Source organism: Siniperca chuatsi, linkage group LG5, assembly GCF_020085105.1.
Source record: "Siniperca chuatsi isolate FFG_IHB_CAS linkage group LG5, ASM2008510v1, whole genome shotgun sequence".
Classification (NCBI taxonomy): domain Eukaryota; kingdom Metazoa; phylum Chordata; class Actinopteri; order Centrarchiformes; family Sinipercidae; genus Siniperca; species Siniperca chuatsi.
This window is the reverse complement of record NC_058046.1, coordinates 3803457-3818449: the sequence shown is the minus strand read 5'-3', so window position 1 is coordinate 3818449 and position 14993 is coordinate 3803457. Positions and strand designations below refer to the sequence as shown.

At 38.6% G+C, this 14993-nt stretch overlaps 1 protein-coding gene across 1 annotated transcript in view; it reads left to right on the top strand.

Annotated features, from left to right (window-relative positions):
* antxr2a (ANTXR cell adhesion molecule 2a) overlaps nucleotides 1-14993 on the top strand; it is an 80386-nt gene that overhangs the window by 2873 nt on the left and 62520 nt on the right. The window contains exons 2-9 of the mRNA XM_044195251.1: nucleotides 2560-2631; nucleotides 5691-5762; nucleotides 6793-6874; nucleotides 6989-7093; nucleotides 7480-7548; nucleotides 9332-9412; nucleotides 12759-12819; nucleotides 14011-14106. Of these exons, the coding sequence (XP_044051186.1) occupies nucleotides 2560-2631; nucleotides 5691-5762; nucleotides 6793-6874; nucleotides 6989-7093; nucleotides 7480-7548; nucleotides 9332-9412; nucleotides 12759-12819; nucleotides 14011-14106 (638 nt within the window). The remainder of the gene's footprint in view (nucleotides 1-2559; nucleotides 2632-5690; nucleotides 5763-6792; nucleotides 6875-6988; nucleotides 7094-7479; nucleotides 7549-9331; nucleotides 9413-12758; nucleotides 12820-14010; nucleotides 14107-14993) is intronic.

The following is a 14993-nucleotide window of genomic DNA, read 5'->3' as shown; positions in this document are numbered from 1 at the left end:
GTGCTGCTTCAGGCATCAAACATACAGATACTGCACAGCCACATTCACTCAGTTCAGCAAAACTTTGCAGTGCTGCAGTAGCATCGTGCAAAAAGGCTTTCAATATATTATGGAGAGTTGATAGCCTTGACAGCAACTGTTTTTAATCCTGTCCTCCCCCGGCTTGGAAACGTGCCATTACTCAAGGCCGTTGAGTTGAAACACTGCTCCCCTGACCCATTTTCAAACTACCCCACCCTCATCTTAATTGCAAAATTACAGCATGATGACGGAGATTATTTGCACAAGTTTGAAGTGCATAGATCTTAGTTTGCTCTGCATTTTTGTATGCATTTGTAGGTTGGGGGTCTGTTTGATTTACATATGCACATTTATATTTGTGAAATGCAAAAGCCTAATATGTGGTGATTGCTCCATGATTAGTTTGTCAGAGTGTCAAATAGTTGCATGTCTCTTTGAAGGAAGTTTACTTTATCCCTGCAGATAAAATAGCTCCACTGTCAGATTTCCTGATTGTACTGATAAGACTTAGATCCTAATGTCAGCAGTTTGTCCTGCAGGATTTGTTGCAGCAGTAATCTGCAACACTTCTGTACAAATAAATGTCCATTTTGATGTTCTAACACCAAGTGACGATGTTTCAGTCTGAGGCCAGTTCATGAAAGCTTTTCTGTTTGGTCTCCTAAACACTTAGGCAGCTCTTTCCAAGGAAACGTCCTGTGAAGTGATGCTTCTAATGTCACTGAGACTTATTTATTCAGGGAAGTTTCACTGAGAGCCAAGCTCCCCTTTTTCAGGAACGCCCTGATCACAGCCGCACAGTGACACACATCCACACCTGAAAGCTCACCAGTACAACCCCAGTCTGATGCACTGGTCACTGAGCTGCAGTTGGGGTCTAAGGGCCTTGCTCAAGGGCACTTCGGTGGTGTTAATGAGGGAGGGGGAAGCTCTGCTCTTGACCATCCAATCACAATACAATCTTCTATCTTGGTATATGTAATTAATATCATGATAGCAATATACATTTTCTGGAAATTCAATTGAGAAACTGGCATAGATCAAATAATCACATGGACTTTAGCACTAGGTGACATATTTTACAACACATACCTCAATATCAATGTACAATATAATGAGGTGATCACTACTGGTGACTCTGGAAACACTTTCAAAATAATATGTGTTGTGATTATGATGAACAAACAAGTAGAAAGATTCACTCTTCATTTCATTGAGCTAGAGCTCTCAAATAGGCTGAAAGCTTTATCAAAGAGTAATTTAACACTAAATTAACTTTTTTGAGTTAGTAAATAATTTGTGCTCGCGTTATTACACTATAATTTAAACCTGGTTTCAGTCTATAGTGTTCATTACAACAGAAGTTATTTGCCTTTTCCAGAAAAAAACCCAATAATTATGTACTCCATGCACCCAGATTACAAGGCAATGAGTAAAATGTAAACTGCCGCACCGAGACTAAACCACAGTTAACCACTGCTCATTACCTGCTGACACTCGAACATTGTCAAAGTGCAGTGGAACTTTCCTCACAGTCGTCTCTTCCCTCCTCTGTGTGACCTTGTCTTTGGGCAGCAGGGAGGAGACAGAGGTGGCATGAAAGATGAGCCTCCTAATGGTCAAACTCTTCTGTTTTATGTTCTCCGCACATACATTGAATTGTAATTATTGATTTTAATTACCTCTTTGTCGTTACATCAAGGGCAAATTTTACACACTGTGTTCATTGTGGTCAGATTGACTTAACGAGGGGTGAGAAGGGCCAAGGGCTACAGGTTGATACCCACCTAACATTGGTTTGTCCTTGGTTACAGCGAGGAATGTATTTAACATTTACCAAGTCTTAATTAGTTTTAATGAGACTAAAGACAGTGGTGGAAGAAAAGTGGTTGGATTTAGTACATTAGTAGTGGAAATTTAAATCTGATGTATTGCTGTTTTTTTACTGTTACAAATTTCCTGTTCTGATCTTTTATAATCGCCTTTTCATTCCCATAGCTCCTATAGCACACACGGCCATCTTTCTCTGAACTTATGCTCTTTTTTATTTGAGGAGTTTTTCCTCGTCTTTTTAGAGAGCTCGGCTGGGTCGGGAGCCATTGCTAATGGTGGCCTATAAGCCCTTTGAGAGCATGAATGTGTTACTGAACTGTACAAATGAACTTGAATTGACTTGACTACCTCAAAACTGTACTTAGTTACCCCCACCTCTGTCTAACGACCTCCTTTTCGTTAGATGTAGGCTAGTTACTGTCCTATCACTTTGGTGATTTTTCTACCTTTTTTATTTTGGGAAATAAATTCCTACTCGACCAGCCAACTAGATTTGTAGAAAGGCAAAGCTCCTGTGAACATTTGAGGGTTCTAACAGCTGAAGTGGCTGCTACAGAACACAGACTTATCAGCACAATTATCCAGCATGTGGCTGGTGTTAATGTCCAACTGTGGTTGTGGTACAAAGCACAAATACTGTACAGTGTTTTACTCCCCGGCACACAATCTGCTGCCACTGACGAGCTGCTTGTTTTCTTGTTTCAGGTCTGGAAGTGTCTCTGCTGACTGGTTTGAGATTTACTCGTTTGTGAAGAACCTTACTGACAGATTTGTGAGGTGAGTACAAAGTCGCCATCGTCGATGTCATACATTTTCCTTGGAAACAAAAAAAAAGTTCATGTGGTCTGAAATCCTAGCTAGAGTCAGGAAGGGTTTCACAATTAGCAAAAACATGAAGTGAAATTATGCTCCCCAGACTTAGACAAGCAGATATTTTATGGAGCGAGGGCAAGCAACGATAGCAACATGGAGCAATATCAAAATACATGTAATAAAGCAATCAAAGCAGTAAATATAAGACGAATGTTCTTTCAGAAAAGATATTCACCATCTCTTATAGACGCTATCTACACTGACGGGATAACTGATAGCAGGAAATTAAGTCGAATGAGTTTGGGGAAATAGTACTTTTGACAGAATACCTTTTTATCTGTTTAACATTATCATGTTTGTTTTATCGGATAAATGTCTATAATTAAAGACCCTGCGACATTTAAAGCACTTCCCACCTGTTTTACAAACGATCAATTTGCAAAATCAATGACATCCTTTTTGCACATTCAAATTCATTAAAAAGACGAAACCGGAGAAACCGGCTTGAAACGTTCAGCTTGCATAACGTTTGAGTCAAACGGCGCCTGCCAGCACAGTACAGACGGTAGCGACCCAGCCAGAATGAAGTGGTTGGTTGAAGAAAATAGCAAAGACACCAGGTGGGAGTGGGTGGCAGAGAGGAGCAGTCTTCTGGGCTGTGAGAATGGCCATTTGCACCGGGGGGGTCCGGCTCCACACTTATCCCCTGCTTCCACCACAGAACGGCTGACAGGCAGACAATGTAAAGCAAAAGAACACTGGAAGGCAACGAGGACAATCTGCTAAACAATGCTCGCTCACCAAGAGCTCTTCTGTTCCGCCATGTGGAGCAAACTGGACTACTTCACCCCCCCAACCCCCCCCGGCATTGCTGCCTCTTTATCCATAGTTGAAACTAGTAGAAAATATCTCAATACTTCTTAAGAGGTAACAATCTTAAGCTCCAATGAAAGCCTAAAGTTCCACGTTAAGTCACCACCCACGACTTATCATCCGTGACTTGAGCGTGGTTAGTTTTTAGTCCACATATGACTCTGAAACTTGCAGACAGGATGTGGATGTATACAGCTTCTACTGCTCCCTGCCAAATCTGGCCGTGTGGCTTAAAGATTGTGCTATGTTTGCGGGGGAGGATCGCGACTGGGCATGTGTCATGTGGGTGAGAAATATCAGCACCTCTCCTTATGCTCCAAAGGCTTCGGATCTCTTAAGGAAACACTTGTGCGCTTAATTATCTGAAGTTTAACTCGCTCTGTGGGATGCCATCCGCGTGCTTTGTGTTTGTAACAGAGGTGGGAAGTAACTGAGTACATTTACTCAAGTCCTATACTTCAGTACTTTAATCCTTTATTTGGTACTTCACTTGAATATTTTACTATATTTCAGAAGGGAAAATTGTACCATTTTCTCACCTACATTTATTTGATGGCTGGAGTTACTGGTTACTTATAGCATTTAAGATTATAAATAGAGATGCTCAGACTTTTTCTCTTCATATACCAGTTCTGATACTAGTGATATTACTGTGAAGTTATCTAACGAGTTTTTAGAAAATTGAATTGATGTAGAGGAGCATGTAGTCCTTTTAGTTCGTCATGCATGCATCGAAATCCTCAGTATTAACTCAAGTTAATTTTATTCATGTAGCCCAAAACTGCCTCAAAGGGTTTTACAATCCTCAGAAAACCCCAGGAAGAGCATCAGTGGAGGAATCCCTGCATTTGAGAAGTTTGGCTTGTTTTGTTAAATAGAAAAGGATTTTGTTGAAAAGCCTTTTATATATTATCAAAGATATTTTTAATGAATATTTTCTGAAAAGTTTATACTGCTCAAACTAAGATATTGGGGAAAAAGTTTATAATTATTGATAACAAAACTTAGGTATTCTGTTGGCACCCATATTGAAAATGTTCAAACAATATCTAGCACTACGCCCAACAGGGGGAAAATTAAGGGCAATCTTAAAAATTGGGAATAGTACCTTGTATCTCAGTTTTGTGGATTTCCATTATTTTTTTTCACTGTCAAGTTGAAACCTTGTATAATCCATTCCAAATTTTCATCATTTCATCATGTCCACTTTTTGGTATTTTAATTTTCATAACACTCTGACAGTTACTTTTATCACTATGACATCTTTTACTTTTAATACTGGAGTACATTTAATTACTGATGCTTTGCTTTTACTTAAGTAAAATCACAGGACTTTTACTTGTATTGGAGTATTTGAACTCTTTACTTACGTAAAGAAGTTAACTGGTTTGTAACTGTTTTTTTGCACAATTCTCAACACAAGGCGGTGAAGTACAGTTTTACAATTGGGAGTTGTACATTTTCCTCATCTCTGTGCTGATATAGTTTTCACAAATTCCAGCTGGATATTTACTCAGAAACCAGCTGTGTTTGCAAAAAAAATCATCCATATTTATGAGACAGTCAGCCGTAATATGACAGAGGGACACTGAATGTAAACAGTTCAGGTTGTACAGAGAAGACTCGTTCTGTGGTCAGAGACACATCAGAGTGTCCAGTGTCAGTTCACACCCCTAAAAATCATCACAGGTACAAAGTATATATTTGTGAAACAGGATGTGTGTGTGTGTGTGTGTTTATATGTGACTCATCACAACAACATGTTTCTTGTCTGTGAATTGATTAATCACTTCCTTCAGCTCCAACAATGCTGCTTTAAGTCGTACACTAAAATTAGTTGACATTACAAAGGCCCCCTTCTGTTTGGCTAATTATTCGTGCCTCTTTCATTCTCACTAACTGAACTGATCTCATGTAAAAGCTTTATATAAAACTGTCAGTCACACTGACTCATGTATAGCCATTCAGTATTTTACGTGTCATGCTGTGTGGGTGGTTGATAAAGAGGATGAAGGGCGGAAGTGATGATTTTATGGAGTAAGGAAGAAGAAAACCCGAAAAAATAGTACTACTCCATTTTAAGAATGAGAAATTTTGAAAAAACGTAGGATTTCTAATTCCTAATTCTTGATTTTTGTTTTTCTCTTTAGCCCCAGTATGAGGGTCTCGTTCATCGTTTTCTCGGCCAAAGCAACAGTCCTGCTGCCCCTGACTGGAGACAGGTACTGAACTCTGGGATAAACTCATGATACTGTGGTGTCATATTAGTATATCAGTACATTAGTAACACTTCTCAGCAACAACCTTGAAGTACAATGCTGCTTCCATGATTACTGTACTTTACCTTAAGAAGTCTCATGGTCTAAATATGCCTTAAGGTGTCTGGAATTTTAGGAGGCAAGGCTTTAAAGGAAATTACAACTTTAACTATATAAGTCTATAGTTTTGCTCAGTTTTTATATTTAGTTTTATATCTCACACCAACAACAACAATTGTGAGATGATGTAAATTTGTCAACTTGTCAGTTGTGTTGTCATTCCCTCTATTACTGAGTATGAAGATGAATAAAAACAGTAAACTGATGGTAAGATTCTAGTTGAATGAAGTGTGATTTCACATCCAAGTATGTGCTTCATTTTCATTCTATTCAATAAAATAAATTGGTTATGTGCACCGTCATCGAAACCTACAGTGTGTAAATGAAGTACCAACAGTCCAAAGCTGTGAGCTGTGTTAATTCTTTAACACATTTTTCCAAAGCTGTTATAATAATATCATATTTATTATTATAATACTGTATATTTTACCTTTCTGTAGTTACATACTATGAAAGTATTTTGTTGATTTGGGTTTACTGGGTGAACTTGGCCTCTTCTTGCAGGCCACCGTAGATGATGTGAAATGTTTGCATGGTGACATTAGATTGAGGTTTGAGGTTCAATTCCCACTGGGCCTCTAAATGCAAAAAAAGACTCCGAGAGACTCTGTATATACAGCTTCTCTTTTCATCTTTATTACAAGAACAACTTGTTAACATCTCTTTTCGTGACCTGTGGTAATCAGCACAACCATCTGTAGCTGTACAAATGATTATGAATGAGGTGTTAACATGCTGTTTTTTTTCAGTGGTAATACAGAAACCTTCACCCACAGTGTGAAAAAATAAGCATACTAATTTCTGATATGATTTCAGTAAAGTAGAGCACATGTGGACCAAAATGTCAACCATTTACTTCATGTGTGTTTTTAAGATACGAGATAGAAGAGGGTCTGAAGCGGTTGCGGGACGTGAAACCAGCAGGTGAAACATACATGCATGAGGGAATCAAAGAGGTCAGTTTGCCGTCTCAAATAAATCCAATTTCAACTCAGTAGCTTTTTACAAATAATCAAATTATTGTGAAATTGAGGTCTGATGAAATGTTTGTCATTCGTTTGAACCTGAAGGCCTCAACGCAGATAGAGAAACAAACGACGAAGTCCTCGAGCATCATCCTGGCTTTGACAGACGGGAAACTTGCAGTTTACGTGCACGAGCTCACAGTGAAAGCGGTGAGATTCATATCGTCAAACGCTTGTACAAGTTGTCTTGTTTAAGTGTCAAAATGCTGAAATTGTGCTGTCAAAACAGAATTCATGCTGGTTCCAAAGCTGATGTCGCACTTTTCACTTGACACTTAATTTTTTACTTCAATTTAGCTTAATTTAACTGCAAATACAAATTCTAAATACAAATTAAATGTTCCTTTCTTCCTCAGCTTTTTAAAATATGTTTTCCTATTTTTTTATTTAGTTAGTGAAATATTTATTAATATATATTTTTTCTTGAATGTGATATGGAGCCTCGACCTCCAGCATGTATTCAGTTTTATGGTGTAATTTTTTTTTCTTTACATTGCACCTGTTGCACATCATCTACACATTTGTTTGATCTGCAGGCTGATGAGGCAAGGAAATATGGCGCTCGTGTTTACTGTGTGGGTATCAAGGACTTTGATGAGCAGCAGGTAAGAGAGCTTTAGTCTTACTCTGCAGCTGTCAAACACCAGTGAAGTTTTTCACTGAACGTATGCTGAACAATTACGTTTTATTACAAGAGACGCGTTGTAAACACATGGAATGTGAGTGTCATTACCTGTATGGAAAATCCATGTCTTAAAGTGATATTCCAAAAATCTTCTCGGTATCAAACCCAAAACCCCCTGCAGACTTAACAGAAGCCTCGGTCAACTTGAGTTCACGTCAGTTATAGTGGATTTAATTAGTGACAAAGTATCAATAAAAACATCTCTTAGCATAAGTCTTTTTTTTTAGATGTGCAACTGCATGTTCAGTATGCTCCAAATAGTCATTGCTTTGCCAAAATAAGGTGAAATATGCTGCTCCCAGCGGAGTTCTGGAGCTTCCAGGACAACAATATCCGTATATCTGGAATTTTCTTCAGGATAAAGTCTGAGCTTTAGTTTAGTTCCTGGTTTCCCATAAGCTACAGTGATTAGTGATTGCTAATATTATAGCTATAGCTTATAGCTAAGCTTTTATTTTGAATTTTTTGGCATTTCCACCTTTGTTGGACAGTAGATAGTGAAGAGCGCTGTAACAGTTTGGTTACTGGGACACTCCATGATTAGCGGTTGCTAATCTTCCACACTGTAAAAAAAAAAAAAAAATTCAGTCAGCTTATGAAACAATAATAAATAACGAATAAAAATTAATGTAAACAAAACATCAATTGGTTAAAAAACAAATGACAGCTAATGATTGTTAGACACATCTAAGTTAATTACATTGCACAAATACCAAATTAAACAGCGGGTGTTCCCTTTGAATCCCTTTTTTTGAAGTGTGCAACCATGAACAAAAAACAGAACAAGACAAGTGTAGTCCATCATATGGTTCTGCTTTTAGTGCATTTACATTAGTTTAAGATATGAGCAGTGAATTCTCAGATATTGTTTGATGTGATCTATTTTGTGGAAGCTCTGTAAATGACAGTGTGTTGTAAAAAGACGGTTTTGGGCCTAAAGAGTTCTTAGTAAGAGGCTAAGCGAGTGAGTATTGATGTTTTTAAAGTGTAAAAATATCTTCAATCAGGCAATTCTTTACAAATTTCCTGATTTAAAAATCACAATATTTCAGTGTGTGTTTCTGTGCTGGATATTATTTCCACTTGCACAGGCCAATCTGTTAAACACTGATATGCAGGGAGTGTAACTATTAAAGCTTACTGTGAACCATTGTTTGCTGTTTTAAGTAGAAACTGTGGATTAAAAGCATCATTTACATTGGCTGTTACATCAATTATTGGCCCATCACACTGCTCAATCAATACATTTAATTGGCCACAGAAAAATCTGATCACTACTTTTATTTATTATTTGTCTCCACAACATATAGTCTTCACGCTCATTTAATAAAATGATGTCAGAATATCTGAGCTGCACCGAAGTCAGAATATTTCCTTCTTATGTCAGTGATGTCAGTAGTTTTACTGTCTGTATTCCAACATGGTGGCCTGTCCCTTGTAACCATTGGTAACCACCCTGTGATGAGCTCTTATTAAGTCAAAAACAAAGGCAATATTGCTCCCAGTTTGTGCTGCAATGATTTTTTTTTTTTTATGGTTGAGCAAAGTGTTTGCCACAGTCATGCCATCTGCTATGTCTCCTCCTGCCCATGATATGAAAGGAAAGACAGTGCTCAGTCATAAAGAGGAAAACAGAAAAAGAAGAAAGCAGCATTAAATCAGCAGTACTTCTTGTTTACTCAACTCTTTCATGATACCAACAGCTTGCTGATATTGCGGACACCAAGGACCAAGTGTTTCCTGTCAAAGATGGCTTCCACGCACTCAAAGGCATTGTCAATTCTGTAAGTTTGCCTCCTTTCTGTTTGTGTGTGTGTGCTGTTGGACCTTCAGTTTTTGTGGTTGATGTATGAGATTAATAAGTGGAATTTAAGATAATTTTCTCTTTTCCACAACCAGACACTTAAGCACAAATCTGGTAATCATTTTTTCCTTATTTTAGAAATAATTGAAGGTGGTAACATACATTTGGGAATCAGGTGGGGAGATTAACAAAAAAAAATAGATTCCTGCCTTGGCTTCATTGAAGTTTGTCACAAATTAAAGCAAAACCTCAGCGCACTTCCTGCTAAGCTGCATGGAAACTGTCTGTGGAAATATCTGCTCGTGGTGTCCTCAGTTTATAGACAGAGAAGGAAATGTCCCAGCTACTCTGTAGCAAATTAGACACTGTAATGGGAGCAGTTTGACAGTTAGTCACTGTCCACATGACATCCTCTTCACAGTGTTTTTATTGTGTTGAGTGTCAAAACTCTGTGCAGCGGCAGCGTTTCAATACAATTAATTCTTTTACTTTTTTTAGATGAAAATTTCAGAATAAAAAACAGCGTAACACATCAAGCCCATCTTGTCAGTGTAATGCTGTAGTCAATGAATAGCTGTCAGAGTATAAGAGTCCCTTAAACAGTGTTTATATGAAGTTTCCCATGCAGCCTCCCCGTCCTCTGCCAGCCAATTAGTGATACTTTCCATTTGCTGCAGCTTTTAGCCTAAATGCTGTCAGCCAAGGCAGGGGTTTGTATGGCAACATTTTTACATGAATCCGAGCCCGGAGCCCTGCGGAGCTCACTGACCTGAGCTGGACTTACATCTGTGTCAGAGCCGACAAGGCCAGCAGTGTTTAGGAAAAGAGCAGAACTAGACGGAGCTGTCAGACATGCAGCTGGAAGGATGCAAAGCCAAAGGGTGTGTCGTGTTTCTGTTGTGTGATGCAAAGTACAACTATGATTGATTATGTTACTTTGAACATGACTGTCAAGTAAAACTGTGGCTCTCAGTCTGTTGTCTCCCAAAATGTAACAGTGCAGTGCAGACGTGGGTGCAGATATTAATGTGCAGAGTATCTTGGATGCCAAATATGCCTTTTGAATATATTCTCCTCATATTTATCTTAAATAATTTAAACAAAGCATCACTGTGATTGAAAGCATGTGTTTAAATGAATGTATGTAATGTAAATATATTTTTAAAATTCCAACAATTGCATGGCCCCAAATGTCATCTGAGGTGCTCTAAACTGAGTCTAGGTGATGAGTCTTTCACATATTTTGCAGCAAAATGATAAAAAGTTATCAAAAATACTATTGCGATTCATTCAAAACAGGTGTAATAGTTGTTGGATCGTTATAAAGTACGAGTAACCATAGCACCCTGAAAACTGAATGGGGGGGGGGGAAATGACACACTGGTTCAAACCAAGAATATTGTCATGTCTAATGAGCATGTGAATCCAGCTTGTAATAATTAACATTAAAATGTGCTTAAAGCCTCTGAAAGGGTGGATTTGATAATTGATAATTAGAAGAAATATGTTTCTGATCAGTTTGTGCTGAGCTAAGAAAATATTTTATCTAGAGAAGAGTATGCACAGTGTGTCTTGTTCACAAGGTCGTCCTTCCCTTTTAAAGTCATGTATATACTGAACAGACACAACAACACTTTCCAAAACGTGTTAAAGCCTGTACAAGAATGTCCAGCACACCAGCGAAAAAGCTCATCTCCTCAGCCCTCGGAGGCGCTGAGCACAGTGATGCTTCCAGCATCCAAATGAAATGCGGAGCATTCTTCTCTGATTTAGTAATACTGGATTCCTGACTAGTTGGCCTCCTCACTCTTCTGTTGGATTTCGAGGATTTGAGATCATCTGTGCAGCCTTTTGCTGCAGGATCCACGCTGCCTCCGTGACCAGCATGAAAAAACTCACAGAAAGAGCTCGGCAAAGTTGTGTTTCTGCACCCTGTTAGGCCTTTTTTTTTTTTTTTTTTACTACACTGGGCCCTTGTTGTCTGAGCTGCAGGCCTTTTGGGAAAACCCCAAATTGCAATGTAGGCGCATTATCGTTAACTTCCTTTTAGCTACTGAACGCATTCGGCTGAGTTTAGCAACCTGTACGGTGTCGCCGACTTCAAGATTTTTCAGATGTTGTCTTGTGACGCATTCCTGTTCAATAATGGATGACAGAAATGCCCTCATGAACCTTTCCACCTAATTATTTCCACAAAATGACTAAACCAGCCTCATCCTGTCAGAAACCCCACAACACTGGCGGAGATATTTGGATGACTTTGGATATTTGGACGACTGCCTCCTTTTCCCCCTGCAGCCTGTAAATAATGTTTGTCACAAGATCCCAGAGAAATGAATAGCTGCTGTTTGAGTTCAACCAAACTGAAGCCTCTAATCCCAGCATCCAAAGCTTATATTTTAATATCTCCAAAACACTGAGGATGTAGTTTGTAGATCTTCCAACCCTAACAAATTACTTAATTTAGCCACATTTCTTTGAAAAGTACTATATTTTGCAATATTTAAGAGTAAGTGCTACTTTTCCAAATGGCAAATTTCTCATTTTGGAGCAGAACTGTTCACATTTCTACACTTGATGGGGAAACTATTTAATTCCTTGGGTCCTTCCATCATTTTAATTTCAATCAAGTTTTTTTTTAAAAAGAAAATACATTTTATTTTCTACATTTTTTTTCTTTTTTCTCGGGCACTGCCAAACAAGTAATTAGACGGGGAAAATAGTGGCACAGAGGAACAGCAGCAGATCCTATTCCTCCCAGCTGTCATATACAACCCTCTCCCCTTTTAACGATTCCATATCAAACCATCGTATTTAATAAGGCCGCTGTAAACACTTCCCTCTTCCACGCCTCAGATTGAAGTTTCACTCAACATGAAATGAAAGGTTCAAGTGTCCTATATTGCAGTTAATATGCTTCTTTTTACCAACTGTGTACTGGGATTTGCATAGTTTGTCCTTTGTTGATTTATTGAATCATAGCGGATAGTGCAGCTCCATGACAGTGGGCTCACACAGGCCTCTTTATATGATAATGCGGGATCCCGGAGGTTTTTAATAGAACTGAGAAATGTAATAGTCTTGCATAATTTTCCCATAAAGGCTGACACAGCTGCCGTTTCTCCCTCCTGTTCTCCTCGCCGCTGATATTCAGCGCTCTCCTTTAGCCGCCAGGCCCCGATCGGGAGTGAGACATTTCTCAGGTGTTGCACCCTAATCTGTTTTCTAAACTTGACAGAGCTGATAACGGCCAGGACTTGATGTATTTATTCTTGGCTCTCAAGCGATAATGTACCCATTTCCTTTTTTTTTTCCTCATCCTCCAGATATTAAAGCGATCGTGCACAGAGATCCTGAGTGTGGAGCCCTCCAGCATCTGTGTGAACGGTGAGTGGATCCTCCTGCTACAGTCAGTCCCTGGAGCGCCGCACAAATAGGTTCATTCTCTGCAGGAATCCCTCTTTTTACTGCTTGCTTACTGAACTTGTGACATATTTCCAAGCGAAATTGGAAAGAGGTCTCAGTTTTAAGCAGTGGTGAGGTAACAAGTCTGCTTAGAGACAAGGAGTATATCAGTGTGGGTAGTTGCAAATCATCTGACAGCACTTAGGCCACTCAAACTCCCCCACAGCACCCCAGAAAACTGAAATGATTTCATATTTTGTAGCTGTTTAGCCATTAATGCCCAACCCCTTGGGGGTGGTCCACCTAAAACAGTGGTTCCCAACCTTTTTGGCTTGTGCTCTTTTAAAATTAAGCAATGCAATGTCCCTTCACCACTGGTTATGGCACACTCAAAACATGAGTTGTGAGCATTCAAAGAGTGAAGTTATCCTTCTCAGACTGTTTCATTTGAAGGCGTTTTAGAGGCCCTAAAGACAGGAAAGTATCCAAGTTAGTAGAAGTCAGAAAAAATAAATTTCTGTTACACAAATGTATGTCTTATCCCTTTAATCATCTTGTGACCCTGATTTTTTTTTTTCCCCCTCATTGAGAGGGTTGTGACTCCCAGGTTGGGAACCACTGGTGTGAATAATGCTCAGATCTATCAGCATATAACTCAGAATCTGTGAAAAGAGACACTTTCAAGTGTATCTCGATGTAGATTGGTCCAGCACAACATGCAATACAGAAGTTAGACCATTAAGTTTTTGTTTTTATAAAAATATAATTTGGAAAGGAATAACTTTGCTACTGATCCTGCCAGCCATCTGAGAACTTGGATATTGCTCAGTCGTCATGTAAACTCCTATGTTGTAAAATTGTATGCCTCTGCACCAAAAAGAGTCCAATCTATAGATACAGAAACTTTGTTCATATTCGTTGAACAACGTTTCACAGTACTAGGAGTTTGTGAAAGCTCTGCATAGTGCCGATACTCATTAAGACCCTTAAAAGAAAACTTAGTTTACAAGAAATAATCAAAGTTGAAATTGAAAGATAAAATGTGCAAAGAAAATGATCATCAAAAGTTTTACAGAATTTTAATTTAGTTAAAATTCTAGTTAAAAACATAGTTACCTACTATATGTAGGTTTCTCCTCCCAGCCTTATCTCCCATTTGTTTACATGCCACAGAGTCCTTCGACATTGTCCTCAGAGGGAACGGCTTCACTCTCGGCCGCAGCAATGAAGGCGTCATCTGCAGCTTCATAGTCGACCAGCAAACCTTCAGTAAGTGGTTGAAATCACTGGTAGTGTATACGTTGCATTCACTTGGTCAAATCTCGACTAAGATCAGATTTGGCAGAATCTTTGGCTGAATTTAAAATGCAGCTTAAAATGTTCATTCAGCACAGCTCTGATATTTTCTAATCACTATGAACAGAAAAAAAAGCCAAATGCAGATTCATAAAATACTTCCTGTCTGGCCCTCACTGATATGTGCTCTAAATCGGCATCTCAAAGCATGTACAAGTATCACTAATTAAAATAGACAAACTGGAATTCGTGGGTGTTGTTTTGACAATAAATAAATCATAAATCTTACATCAGGCTAGACCAGCATTAGCATGGAGGACAGCAAAAGCTAATAAAGCACCAACTTATTGGAATTTGTGGAGATTCCTACATTTAGTCAAAACCCAAAGAGGCACTCTGTTGCTGTTATGTGTTTTTGAAAAAGCAGGAGATTTGCTAATACAATAATGAATCATTTACATTTTATACAATATATGTGTTCAACACTGCAGTCAGTTTATCAGAGGGAATGAGTAAACTGGCCAGTGTGAACTGAATTCAGACCTTTAAGTTAAAGTTTTCTTAAGATTTTTATGTATATTAATTTAGGAAAGCTTCATCTTTTTCACCAAAAAACCCACATTGTCCTCAATGCCACACATTAGTTACACAGCTGATCGTCACACAAAGCCTTCAGTTCGCCTACAGCCATGATGACTTAGTCTACAGGAACTAAGGGAAAAGATTCATACTACTAAATTATCAAACAACAAATTCATCAGTGCAGTTCCAATGTCTTGCATTACCCAAACATTTGCAAGGACTCTCTTGTGGACCTTTTCTGCAGAACTGAAGACTTTCTGAAGGGGAATACCCACATT